Source organism: Struthio camelus, chromosome 18, assembly GCF_040807025.1.
Source record: "Struthio camelus isolate bStrCam1 chromosome 18, bStrCam1.hap1, whole genome shotgun sequence".
NCBI lineage: Eukaryota > Metazoa > Chordata > Aves > Struthioniformes > Struthionidae > Struthio > Struthio camelus.
The window spans coordinates 4,214,750-4,227,564 of NC_090959.1; the positions used below are offsets into that span (position 1 = coordinate 4,214,750).

General features: G+C 50.8%; 1 protein-coding gene across 16 annotated transcripts in view; it reads right to left on the reverse strand.

Annotated features, from left to right (window-relative positions):
• The window catches only part of TOX2 (TOX high mobility group box family member 2), a 172,007-nt gene that overhangs the window by 117,868 nt on the left and 41,324 nt on the right, over positions 1–12,815 (reverse strand). Inside the window, exon 1 of one of the 16 annotated variants that reach the window (XM_068912389.1) lies at positions 9,720–9,815. The exons of 11 other annotated variants lie outside the window; for them this stretch is intronic. Coding sequence is in view for 2 of the 5 variants with exons in the window: in XM_068912378.1 (XP_068768479.1) it covers positions 6,180–6,212 (33 nt within the window). In the remaining 3 variants the exon portion in view is untranslated. Of the gene's footprint in view, positions 1–1,373; positions 1,587–1,741; positions 1,864–3,845; positions 3,860–6,179; positions 6,314–9,719; positions 9,816–12,815 lie in introns of those variants that run through there. 4 more of the 16 variants (XM_068912378.1, XM_068912390.1, XM_068912391.1 and 1 more) reach the window with 4 other exon arrangements.

A 12,815-nucleotide genomic window follows, 5' to 3' on the forward strand; every position in this document is an offset into this window, starting at 1 on the left:
AACGGGCAAGAGAGCGGCCCGGCCCAGGCACGTTTTCCCAGCCGGCCGCTTTGCGGAGGTTACGAACCCGCTCGCGGCAGCTGCTTCCTCGGGGCCGCCGAGCCCCGGCCCGACCGGGGAAGTCGGCGCAGCGCGGCGGCTCCTTGCGCCGCGGCCTTCGCACGCACCTCCGAGCCCGGGGAAGCGCGTGCGCGCGCCCGCTCTCAAAAGGCGACTCGCTTCCACGGAAAAGCGCCGCGTGAGCGAGCAAGCGAAGCACCTGCTGCCGCAGCAGCCCAGCGGCACGGTGGCGACGCTCGCGGTGCCGTGCGCACGGGAAGGAGTCGCGAAAACTCCATTTATATGTAAAAGTGCATGTTATAAAAGAGGGAGAAAGTCAGCAAATGAGCGACATGAAGATTGCTGAAAGCTACTAATGTTTTAAGAGCAGCTATCAAGTTTTTGACTCTGATGTCTCAGTGACACCTGTAAAGGACAAGGCCCTGGCCCCTAGGTGTCTCCTAACAAACTCTAATAATCACAGAATCACGACCACCACTAAATTACCCTTCAAGGAAAAAAAAAGAAAAAAAATAGTAACTTCAGTTCTTCAATTCATTCCCTCTGCAGCCACTGCTGGTCCTTTAGCAAGAGGCAAAGGCACTTTCTGGCCACCTGCAGATCATTGTCAAGGACGGCTCCGAGCACACATGCTACTCCTGCATCTGCAAGCACGGGCGGCTCCTTTGCTGAACTCTTCCATCACTTGATAATTCTCCCCTTCTAACAACAGAAGCGCACATCTACCGCCCAGATTTCACGAGCACGGTTTTGTCCTTCAATTGCAGAGCGTAAGGGAGAACGGGAGAATCGATTTTTCAATCGACTCCTGCGAGACGGGGGAGCATCAGGCAAAAGCAGCGCGCAGTCAGAAAAATCACAGAGGTTCTGCGTTAGTCATTTAGTTAGCAGTTTCCAACACACAAATACTTGGCACCCGTGAAAACCCACCTTCTGTGGTTCTCAACTCAACTGCGTATGCAAATCACTCTCGCAGCGGCACATAGCATGACTTGCAAAAAACGCGCTGGCAAACTCCAATCCATTTCACAATTTCACCTTAAAAGTTTTGAAGCGCTCGCAATTAAAAACGTATTAATAAATAAATATATATATATAAAATATATAAATATATTAGAATATATATAATATATATTTTTATATATGAAATGTATATTTTATATATAATATTATGCATAATATGATATATATCTTTTGATGTACATACACCCTCTCTCTAAGGAAAAATGTGCTTTCCTTGAAAGACAAAAAATCCAGGACTCTAAGAAGGTAATTCCTATAATGAGACCCCGGAAATCTGGAAGTGCCTTTACCGCTCGGTGTTGATACAGTAACATCATTTACTGTTTTCCCCTCTCTTATTTGGCCCTGTCTGATTTGCATCCGGCCCCACGCGACAGGCACGGTCCTTTCTGTCCTTTCTACGAGCTTCTCACGCTGTCTCGGCAGAGGCCGAGGCCCGGCAGCCTCGGAGGTCCGCTGCGGATAAGCGGGGGGGGACGGCAGAGAGAAGCCGCGTTTTCCTAAGCCCAAACGACGCAGCCGACGAGCTGCGCCGTAGCCGGCGACACGCGGGCGAGCCCCCGCCCGGCGCGCAGCCTCCCGCCCGCCGCGGCCGCCCAGCGCCTCCTCCCCAGCGGGCAGCGCCTCCTCCCGCCAGAGATCCCGACCGAGCCCTTACAGGGAGGGCGGCGAGTCCCGGCCCGCCCGGGGGCGGCCAGAGCCCCCGCGTAGCGCCGCCCGCTTCTCCCCGGCGCGGGGTTTGCCGCCCCCGAGCACCTTCCCGGGTGGCAGCGGCGCGGCGGGCCGGCAGCGCTGCAGCCTGCGACCGCGCCGCGGGGGCGGGGGGGGGGGGGGGAACATCCGAAGAGCCTGAAAAGCCTGACCTCGCTGCAGAAAAAGCGATTTTACGGGAAGTGCGGTGCTAGGAGCGGTCCAAACGCCCCACGGAAGGGGCCGAGCCGGAGGCAGAAAGCCCTGGCGCGGCTGGCGAGAGCCCCTGCGAGATCCCGGCATCGCCCCCGCGCCCCCCCCCGCAAAGCCCCCCTTGCCCAGTGACCTTAGCAGCACACCCGGCCGTTTCGTTGAATAATCGAGGCCGCAGCGTTGATCCGACTGCGGGATCCCACGTCCACGAGAACATCAAAACCACGCGACCCCGCAGGGCGCACGCGTTTCGGGGGCAGATCTGCGGCTAGGCGCAGGCGCTCGGGGGGCACCGGCGCTCGTCTCGCTTTCCAAAGCGCGCCGGCTGAAACGGCGCCGGGAGCCGGCGTGAAGTTCTGCGGAAGACCGCCAAACGCAACGCCTCGCGAAGGCAGCACGGGGTGGCGGGGACGGCGACTCGACGGGCCCGAGGGCCGAGAAACGCAAAGCTCCCGTTTTAGGGAAGCTGAAGCTCCGCCACGTTTCGCGTGGGCAATTCAAAAAAAAAAAAAATCACATCCGAAAGTAATCTCCCTACGCAGCGTTACAAAGCGCTACATGCGGGGATGGGGCAAGCGCCGGGTTAGGGCTGTGAAACAAAACTGTTGTTTGACATTTCCAGGCTGCTGCGCATGTAACATCCCAGCCGTAACAGCACACGAGCCTCAATTCTTTACGGTCTGGTCCGCGCGTCTTATGCGAGCTTGATACCACCTCGTTCCCAACCTCAGTTTCTGGTTATTAAGAAAAAGTACATCTCCCAAGCGCTCCTAATCTGAGCTCGTCTCTCTTTTTTTTGGAGGCGTATTTGTGTTCATCTTAAGTCGTTATTAACCCCTCCGGAGAATTTTACTGCCGCAGACCTTTTTCATTATGGCAAGAGGGTCGTTCATACTTATTTTAGTCGAGCTGACCTCGAGTTTGCTTGTTAAAATAGCATACCTTAGCATTGAAAGCTCTCTACATCCTAAAAAGCAGGTTGAAAGCTCATTAAAACTAACGGAACTAACGAGAAAGAGGCACCTCTGATTATTAAGCCCCTGCCTCACTGTAAATAATTGACTGCAGATATTATTATTACTATTATTATTACTATTATTAACCCAAATGAGAAGTTTAAAGCATATTTATGAGAAAGAAAAAGCAGCTGTGCCCAACTAATTAGTGATTTAAATAAAAATAAACAAAGGGAGTCTTCCTGGTTTTAGAAGAGTCCTGCCTTTTTCCAAGCAGTTAACAGCAAGACTGACAGCTTTATAGATAGGGGAATGGGCAGATAAGATAAACACGCACAATACAAACTTGTCCAGAGCTTTTACAGTCTTTCGTTGCACCACTTCCAGCTCATTAAATTACAGTATTACTATAGATTTGCAGCAAAATTATCTTTTATCTCAGCTTCTTTTAAAGCTATTTGGCATTTGCTAGTATTTTCTATTATAAATCTAATTGCAGATTCCAAACAGACAAGGGCTCATTAAGCCTTAATTATGCACATGTTGTTTTCAACAAACATTTTCATTTGGACTGCTGTGAGCTGTAATTGTTCAGAAGGCACCGCAGCCTCCGATTACAGACTTCTCCGGGACGGCAAAAGCTACTTGCAAGTAGGTCGCGGTTCGGCTAAATTAACAGTGGGAAACCTGCGGAGCCGGGCTTGCACGGCGGCGTCAGGAGTCCGGGCACGGGACACGGCCGCGCGCCCCGAGACCGTCCCGGGAGCTGAGCCGGCAGCGCCGGCCGCCGCGCGCAGCGGCGCTGCTCACCTCCGGCCGGGAGCGGCACGCCGGCTCGGGTGCCCCCCGAGGAGGACGCCTCGGCCGCGGCCCCGCACCCGTTGCCCGTGCCGCCTCGCTAACCTGACGCGAGTCGTAGGTCCTTGAGCCGTCACCTTGCAGAGCGTAACCACAAGACAAATATGTTTCAGTCCGTCCAAGAATAGGTTGGGGGGGGGGGGGGAGACACGGCTCTTTCCACTTCTTCTCGGAGCTGCAAGTAGGGTTGCGTTCTGCTTAGGACTGAAATAAGAAGTGAAGCAGAAACTAGAGGGCAATACTAATTAAAGAAAAAGGTACAACAAGTACAGTCGTCGCAAGTAACCCGCACAAACAGCCAAGCCTTTAGTACGAGCAAAGGCTTCTAACAGCAGAAAAATCGCACGCGTTCAGACTGCGTTGGTCTTAACAGAGTAAGCGTGAGCTGCAGGGAGACAAGGTCACGGTCCTTGGCCCGTCCAACCTCCTGCACCCTCCTGTGAGTCCCGGGCTGCTGCGCTGCCCGCCCAGGCTAGCGGAGCCCGGCTCCGCCTGATCCCCACGGCGCTCACAAAGGCCCCTCGGGCAGCGAGGGGGACCCTCAACCAGGCGCGATGCTCCAGTAAGGAAGGATGCAACAACAGGGTATAAAGGGGCTGGAGCGGAGGTGACTGGTTCATCGCTTTCTGAGCGGATAGCACCTCTCTGGTGAAGGTGGTCACAAAATGCAAATCTCACCGGCCTTCCCTGAACCTCTCTCGGGGATGGGAAAAAAGTATTTCTGGTAAATAACATCTAATAATGAAGGGTTAGTGTTGCAAAAGTAGCCTGCAAGCTGCTGGTTCCTGCCAGACACACCAAGCACCCAAGAGTTTCTGGGTGGCCTTTAGCATTCCTGCAACCAGTAAGGTGCCCAATAGTACTGGGATTGCAAATTCCCACCCGCATGGTATCCAATATCTGGGGAAAACAGAGATGGCTGTAAAAGGTCTAGTTACACGAAAAAATTAAAATGCGCCTTCTTCACGTTTCTTTTTCTCTTCTCAGTCTAGATGACAAATTTGCTGCCATGTCCAGAAGACTCATGTTGCACTTAAAAGGAAAACGTGTCAGAGTAAGCATGAAATCTCACGGCCCTGCCCTCAAAAGAGACAACTTTTCAAGCGATAGTTTGACCTAGAAAGGTTTTCTAGGTCATTTTGACTTGGCATGTATGTCCGACCTACTAAATCTAACACAATAAAATTATAGAGTTCATTTCAACCTGTCGGTGTCAGATCATTCATAAATTCAGATGCAATATTTACAAAACCGCTATTCATATATTCACAAATAAGGTCTTACTAAGCTCCTGCTGCAGGGGAATTATCTCCCCAGTTCCACGTTAACTCTCGCTGACAAAGGGAGAACAGAAAAGCTGCTTTTTCAAGCTAAGTTTCAATCTTTGCCTGGTCTCACAGAGCCCCTATCCCCCGATCACGCAGGAGTTACGCTACCCCTTTCCCTGTCGGCGACGTTCTCCAAAGCCGGCTTCGTCGGGGATGGGAAAGCAGAGGATGGTGCTCTGGTTTGCATGGGTGCAGCCCGCTCCTCACCACGGCTGCGCTAACGAAGCGAAGGGAAACGGTAACCGGTACCTCCGACAGCAGCACCGCGACCCTCACGCTGGATCCCCTCTCCTCCGACACACCGCATCCCTCCTTGCAAAGCCGCAGGCACCATGTGGCACCAGAGCTGTCACCGTGATCCACCTGGAAGAGCCTGATGCGGACTTTCCAAAAAGAGGAAAGCCGCAGGTTAGTCCACGGAGCAGATGCCTCCTCTTTGGCTTGGTCATTCAGCTCACGCCTGATGTGCCAGCACACTCCTTACACCCAGTTTAGTACTTACTAACTCTCGTACAGAATCCAGCCAATGCTTGTTAAAGGAACGACCGTGAAAGGTATTACGCGGTATCGCCCGCAATATTCACGTGGGCCTGCTGACTACGGTAGCCGCCTGCGTGGCGATCGCGAACGGATTTTATCCTCTGCCTGCTGCAGACACGCAAACGACACCAAAGCGACTCCAGGGCCCCGGTGCCTGACACCCTCCCTCCTTGCCAGGACGCGTTTCCCACAGGCACGCTTGAGCGGTACCCTGTACTGATCCCACACTTTTTTTTTCCCTGAGCCACAGGATCAGGAGTGCGTTTCCAAAGGCACATCCAACTCAGTGCACCAAAGAGCAAGCAAAGCAGCAGCAGTTCACCCAGTGCTGCCCCAAAGCCTGGCCTCGTCAGCGTCCCTCTGCATACGGCAAGCGTGGGACAAGTCCCTCTGCCCAGCATCTTTGTCTGGGGCAAGGACGCAGGAACCCACAACGCAGAACACCCTTTCCTCCGAGCCTTTACTGGTACCAGACAGAGCCACCCCAGATAAACGGATCAAGACTTTACACCTCAAGAGCCAGGGTGAAAGCGGGGGCTTTCATGAGATGATAGTCAAGTTCAGCTCTGAGGACTAGCAAGATCTTTTCGAATCACACAGTTCCAGAGACCGGGTCCATCTGTTCATGCTGTCTAACGCAGACACCTAAAAAAGAAAAAAAGAAGTCACATCTACCAGCAAACAAGATTATCCTCTCTCGCGCTTTCTCCGAAAGCGTTTACTGGGAGAAAGTGATTCCCACCAAATGCTCCACCTCCCAGCTCTGGAAGCCTTGCCAGGATTTCAGGCCCCGCAGTGAATATGTTTTATTTATATTTCAGCTGCACCTATATAAAAGATGAGCTTTTTTCTTCCTTCCAAACTGCTCGTAACTGTTTAAGAGAAAGAACCTGCCTTGCTCTGAATGCACAGGGAGCAGCGGGAGTTACTCTGCCCCCGCGCGTGCTACGTGCCGCAAGAGCCCCCGGCTCCGCTTCAGCAAAACGCCCTCACATCCACGAAGGTTTCCTCTATTTGAATTTGCATCGTGGAGATTTAAGCGTCCTAGAGAGGCAAAACCACTTCATTTTCACCACCTGGCCGTGCTCTCTCTCGTTTCCCTAGGTTCCTCTGCAACTTGTCCCCCTGCAATCCTCTAAAGCTACACGTGCGGCACCTCCTCCTCCCCCTAATTACAGGCTCCATTGTGCGAGATAATTCAGCACCAGGGAGGCTGCAGGGGCAGCTATGTATCGTCAGGCTCTGTTTCGCTGTTGACTACAAAAACAGAGGAATTAATCATCTCCTCTGCTCTGTAAGCGGGACTGGACACTTGGGCACTCGTTCGGAAGGAAAACAAGTTTGGCTCCTTTAAACAAAACATAATGAATCTCAAACAACGGAAAGCTCACAGTTTCCATTTCTTGAAAAACAGTTATATATATTAGTCTTTGTAAATCACAGTGGAAACAACGTGCAACATCCACGGCCAGGAAGAAAGGACACTGCGAGTGCTGACGCAGACAACTCCAAAGCAAACGCTTTATGTGCGAATCGCATTTACCTTTGCTACCCACCAGGGCTCTACTTCCAGCCTGCGTGGGAACACGTACCGCAGGCAGCACAGAAACCCGCCTTCTGCTCTGCGCCATCCCCTCCATCCACCTCTCGGGTGTCCGAGCAGCCCAGGACACGCTGCCCACTGATCTGCGCCCTGCGCCTCAACGCAGCAGGTCCCCCCCTCACCCCCCAGCAGGATCCCCTCACTGGATTTAATTATTTGCAGGTGAGAGGAGGAATTACGCTCACTTTCTCCCTCCTGGGGAGTTTCTGCCATCCCATCCCCACTAAGAGGCAGCAGGACCAGCCAGCCAGAGGGCTGCGGCAGCAAAAAGGATGCCAGCAGGAACACCGCTTTGCATGTCTACACCATTGCCCATCTAAGGCGTTAGCAGAGGAGGAGGAGGGCAGCTCCCGCAGCGGCTAGGTCAGGACAAGACTTCAGGAAGTATTTTATCAACAGCTTAAACTACAGCTGATGGCACCCCTAGCGTAGAAAGATCGTTTTTAACTTTTCCTCTCCAAGCAAAGCACTTGAGCTACTAGGTCAGAGCCACAAGAAAATACCAATTCCATCAGCTCCAGATGAAGTCGTTTACCCGAGCTGAGCTCTATGCTGAGAAATACTAGAAAGAGGGACTTCAGCCTGGAGAGCAGAGCAAACATGGTAACAGATACACCGTGAGCAGGGAAGCGGGAGGACTGAGAGCAGAGAGATGCAGAAGCCCGGCACGCTGGAGGCACGCCAGGAGGAGGAAACCTGTGACAGAACGGGTGCCGTGTTGTGCCCCCCGAAAACAGGGCCAGCGCAAAAACATCGACACAGTTCATTTGCAGCGGTCTTCCTTCCCCCTCTCCCTCATAACGCAACAGTGACGCTGGTACTAACTACACCAGAGATGAAATGAGCAGAAGAGGTGATGGATCAGGTCATTCCAAAGGAAACAAGGCACCACGTGCTCGTGTGGCCTCAGAAGTCCAGCTCCGACTGCCAGCTCAGGAAGGCTAGGACCACTTCTGGCGTATAAACAAAAAATTCCCAGCGGGAATAACCTCTTGGTTATCTCTGGACAAGGTTCAGCAACAAGCACTGCGCATGGTTCCAGTATCCGCAATTCATGAATAATTTCAAACAAAAGCTAAATAGGAGAAAAAAAACACATCTGGCAGTAGGATCATCGACGACTTTAACTTAACTTCTCCAAGAGAAGGCTAAGCACTGATTTGTTCTCTCTGCAGATACTTATGTGAGGATGAAGACATTGGTAACAGGCTCTTCAACTTGTCAGACAAAGGAAAAACAGTGTGCGGTTGCTAGAAGTTGAAATCTATGAATGTTATTACCTAACAGGCCCAGGGAACCTGTGAAAAAGCCACAGGTATTAAATCATCCAGTAAAATCTATTCTACAGGAGAGCTCCAGGTTGGTAAACGCTACCTCTGCCCTAAGAAAGACTCAGAACGCAAACCTGCAAATCAGCGAAACTTAAACCTTATCTTAGGGCTAGAAAGATTGGCGATGAAAAAAAAAAAAAAAAACCAAAAAACAACACAGACCCATGAGACATCTGAAAGATCATGACAGTCCCATACTGAAGCAAAACAGCATGACATTTCTGAAAAGGGAAACGGCACTTCTCCCACAGCTAGAGTTCAATGACCAAGCGGTTACAGGAGAATTAGCTGCTCAGACCCACTGATACTTTCCAAGGTTTCTTCACAAAGCGCTCTATAAAGAAAACTCTAAAGCTTTGAACTTACCTCTATTCAAAGTTCCACCTGTTTCAATAAACGTGCATTTTTTTTTTTTTACACTGACTTAACTTGCTGTGGTGATTGAATTTAAAATTTCTTACTAACACAGTTAATTTGTGAAGAATTCACCTAAGTTTAAACCAGTCTAAGTCTGATTTCAGCAGAGTGAACAGCTCCCTTAGAGTTGTGCATCAGTTTAATTAAGCTGGGGTTTAGATCAGTGTGACATTGTACATAGGCCTAACACCGATGAGGGCTAAGCACGGTGCTCATTATTCAAGACGGAAATAACTTAACAACACACTGACAGAAGTATTTAAGCAGGTCTCCTGTCGTTGAGTATCTTTATTAATGACCTAGAAACTAAGTTACACAGGAAAACAAAGTTTGCAGACAAGAATTTTATTTACGTTAATTACATACAAAGACATCTTGGGAATTTCAGAGCCACCTAACCAAGCAGAAGGCAACATCAGAGCAGGAGAAACTCCAAGCTGACAAACATAAAATAGTGTGTTGGAAAGAATTGCTTGAAATTCTTCTAGACTTTAGCAGGTTGTAAATTAACCGAACATTAAGGGATAAGACCAACCTTCAGGTCAACCACTGTATGAAAATCTCTGCTGAAAGCACAGCAATAACAAAATGATAGACTGCAAAAATAACAGGCTGGAAAATAATAGAGAAACTGCTATAATACTGTTATGCAAACTGTCAGCACAAACTTGCTTCAAATTCTGAATTCAGCTCCACTCACCCCTTCTCAGAGAAGAGATACAGGAAAAGAAGGGCAGAAGGATGGGAACCAAGGCGCTAGGATAATAAAGGACGTCTGAAACACGGAGGTACTTTATGGAAGAGGAACCGAAAGGACTCTGTTTAGTGTAAACAGGAGGTAAGAGAAGATGAACCACCTCTGACTTTAGGTGGTTCACCAATGAGAAGTTTTGCACCACTTTTTCCACACACACTAAAGAGCAGAACGTTTTCAAGAAGGTTCATCACAGGGCACTAAATCACTTTCTGAACCGAGACATAAGAGAAACTCGTCAGCCCTGTAAATCCGTCCGTGCTGCAGGTGGTTCGGGCACCCGCATTCCCACAGCGGCTTCCTGAGCTTCGAGGAGACGATGCTCTTCCTTTCCAGCAGGCGACCACGTGCACCCCAGAAGAAAAGCCTCCTTGGTTCTTGGGGGCCCTTTCCAGTAACCCAAGAACACGATTCGGCACCGACCACGCTCCAGTGCCCCAAACGGCCCAACGCTCGCGGCACAAGGGCTGAACGCACAGTGACGCCCAGGCCCTGTGCTCTCTCCCAGCAGGACCAAGGCAGGACAGCGGGGACAGCCCAACCCTGGGGCTCCAGCAGCAGGGCAAGGAAAGAACCTGCTTTTAAGGAACCTAGTATTTTCAATGTAGTTGACTTTTCAAACCAAAGCAGAGATTGCCCAAGAGCGGTGAAGAGCACATGACGAAACAGGGAGCGCATGGGGGCTCTCCAGAGAAAGGAAAGTTTCCCAGCAATAGGAGACGCGAGCCAAACCAAACGAAACCCATGTCTAAACACCTTGCTGGCCTCAAGGAAAGGGCTGGGGAAAAAAGAGGAATTCCAGCTCTCCCCTGGGACGTAGGCAGCTGATTTGCTTGGGGGATTTCTCCTCACTTACTGAGCATTGTTGCCACCATCTATGTCCTAAGGCCGTTCACTGCAGCACAAGACTCTCCCAACTCACAAGCGGACTGGCAGGGACATCCAAAACCCTGCTGCCTGCGCCAGCGTCCCTGCGCTCAGCACCAGCTGCTCCCTCCCTCTGTCCTGGGTGTGACACCGCGAAGGAGAGCGGCAAGCGGTCCTCCGGGACTGGAGAGCTGCTGGACGTTATTAAAGCTTTTATAGTCCTGACAAGGCAGTTGCACCAACAATGCACAAAAGACCACCGGAAAAGGTGCCGTGCGCGGCTGAGGGTACAGCGCGCTGCTCTGGCTTCTGCAGCGTCGTCCTTCACCGACGGGGTAGCCAGCAGCGGAAACGCTTGCCGGCAGGAGGTGAGGCACCGGTTGCAGCACTGCCAAAACACCACCGGGACGGCAGGCGCTCCGCTGGTGCCCGGCCTGCAGGATGGGACGAGCCTGCTGGAGTCAGCTGGGGCTAACGCCGAATCCTAGTGACAAGGGAGAACGCTGTTCACTGCCACTCTGCCCCTTGGACGCGTCCAACGTGAGCGCTGGCTGCTGCAGGTGCTGGGCTTGGGGCCATGCAACCCGACCGCTTGCTGGGGTGGACAGCAAGGCGTGTGCAGCAGCAAAGAGACAGAAAGCAGGGCAAAACCTCAGTTTCTGGGCAGATTTCCTTCCTGCCTTCCCCCCACGGCGACATCCCTTCCAGCTTCACCCCAACACCTTGCACAATGCAAAACCAAGCCATCGCAGCAGCTTTGTGCACGTGACAAAAGCAAAAACAAGGGGCAGGAGGAAGTGAATTGAACTGCACAGCTCAATAAAGCCACGGGCTGCTTGCTGCTGCTGTTTATAATACTTGCACATCATCCAGGCAAAACCTTCCTTGTAATCTACTGCTGCAGTTCTAACACGCTCCTGCCAACTTTGGGTCCAGCTTTCCATTAAGCAGTTACTTTTTTTTTTTTTTTTTTTTTTTTTTTAAAAAAAGGCTCTACTATTTGGACATGAGATTTGTAAAAACAACAAAAACAGCAGCAACAACACAACCCCAAAAGCAGCAGCCCCAAGGTAAGAGACTGTTCAACCCTGCAGCAGGTTAAAGCAAAGCCCATGTTTCCAAGAAAGCCTTGTCATTCAAATGTTATTTGAAAGTGAATGAAAATGCCAGCCAATCAACTCCACTGCAGGATTCAAAGAACAATATATTCCAAACCTCAGTGCTGCGGCCAAGAATATATTTGCAATGCAGGAACACTACAGCAGCAGCAACAGAAGCCGTTGCAAGAGTAAATGAGGTTATTTTGGCAGCAGAGCGGATGTAGCAAACAAGCCACTTTAACTGAATATGGTAAACAGAGATGGAGCGATTATAGCAAGAATGAATGTAATAGGGTTCTGAGTTACTTTGAATTGCCTCGACTGACCACAATATCTGATAAAACCAATGGAAAAAGTTCTGGTTTCCTCTTGCATATAATTGATTATCTTACTGAGATCTACTGTTTTATACACACACACACACACTTCTAACCCTCTGAAATTCAGTTACTTGGAGAAGCTGCCAGAAATAACCCAGAACAGGAGCAGTTAGATGGTATTTATTTTTGTCCAGGTTCATGGGCTCCAGATGTGAATAAGGATGCAAAGCCCTCTCCTGAAATAAACACCTGGGAGGGCTGCTGCTTTTAGCAGCCGAGATGTAACTGCTCTGATCCATGTACAACCAACACCATTCGTTACTTACTTTTAAGACAGGGAAGGAATATTCCCCCGGGGGAACATGCTGCATGCCATTAATCAGATCTACCTCAGGGCTCTCTTCCTTGACAAAGAAACGCTGGCTTTGATTTGCAAAAAAGATGTAAATGTGTCACTGGAACGTCCCCAGCAACAAGAGCTGGCAAGCAAAAATGATATCGACACACAGATGAACGCGGACCGGGTGCAGTCCTGTGTATGGTATATGGCTAGGTGACATTTCCCCTGCGTGCTACTGGAGAGCAGAGCCAGACTTTGGACTGAGAGGATCAAGAGAGAGAATGGCAGCAACAGATCCCCCACCTTCCTGCATAGCATTCGATTCCTCTTGCATAGGCTTGTGCAGTTGCAGCACAGGGCCAGAAGTGACTGGTGTCCAACAGCGCGGGACAGGACCAGGCACGGTCCCCGACTT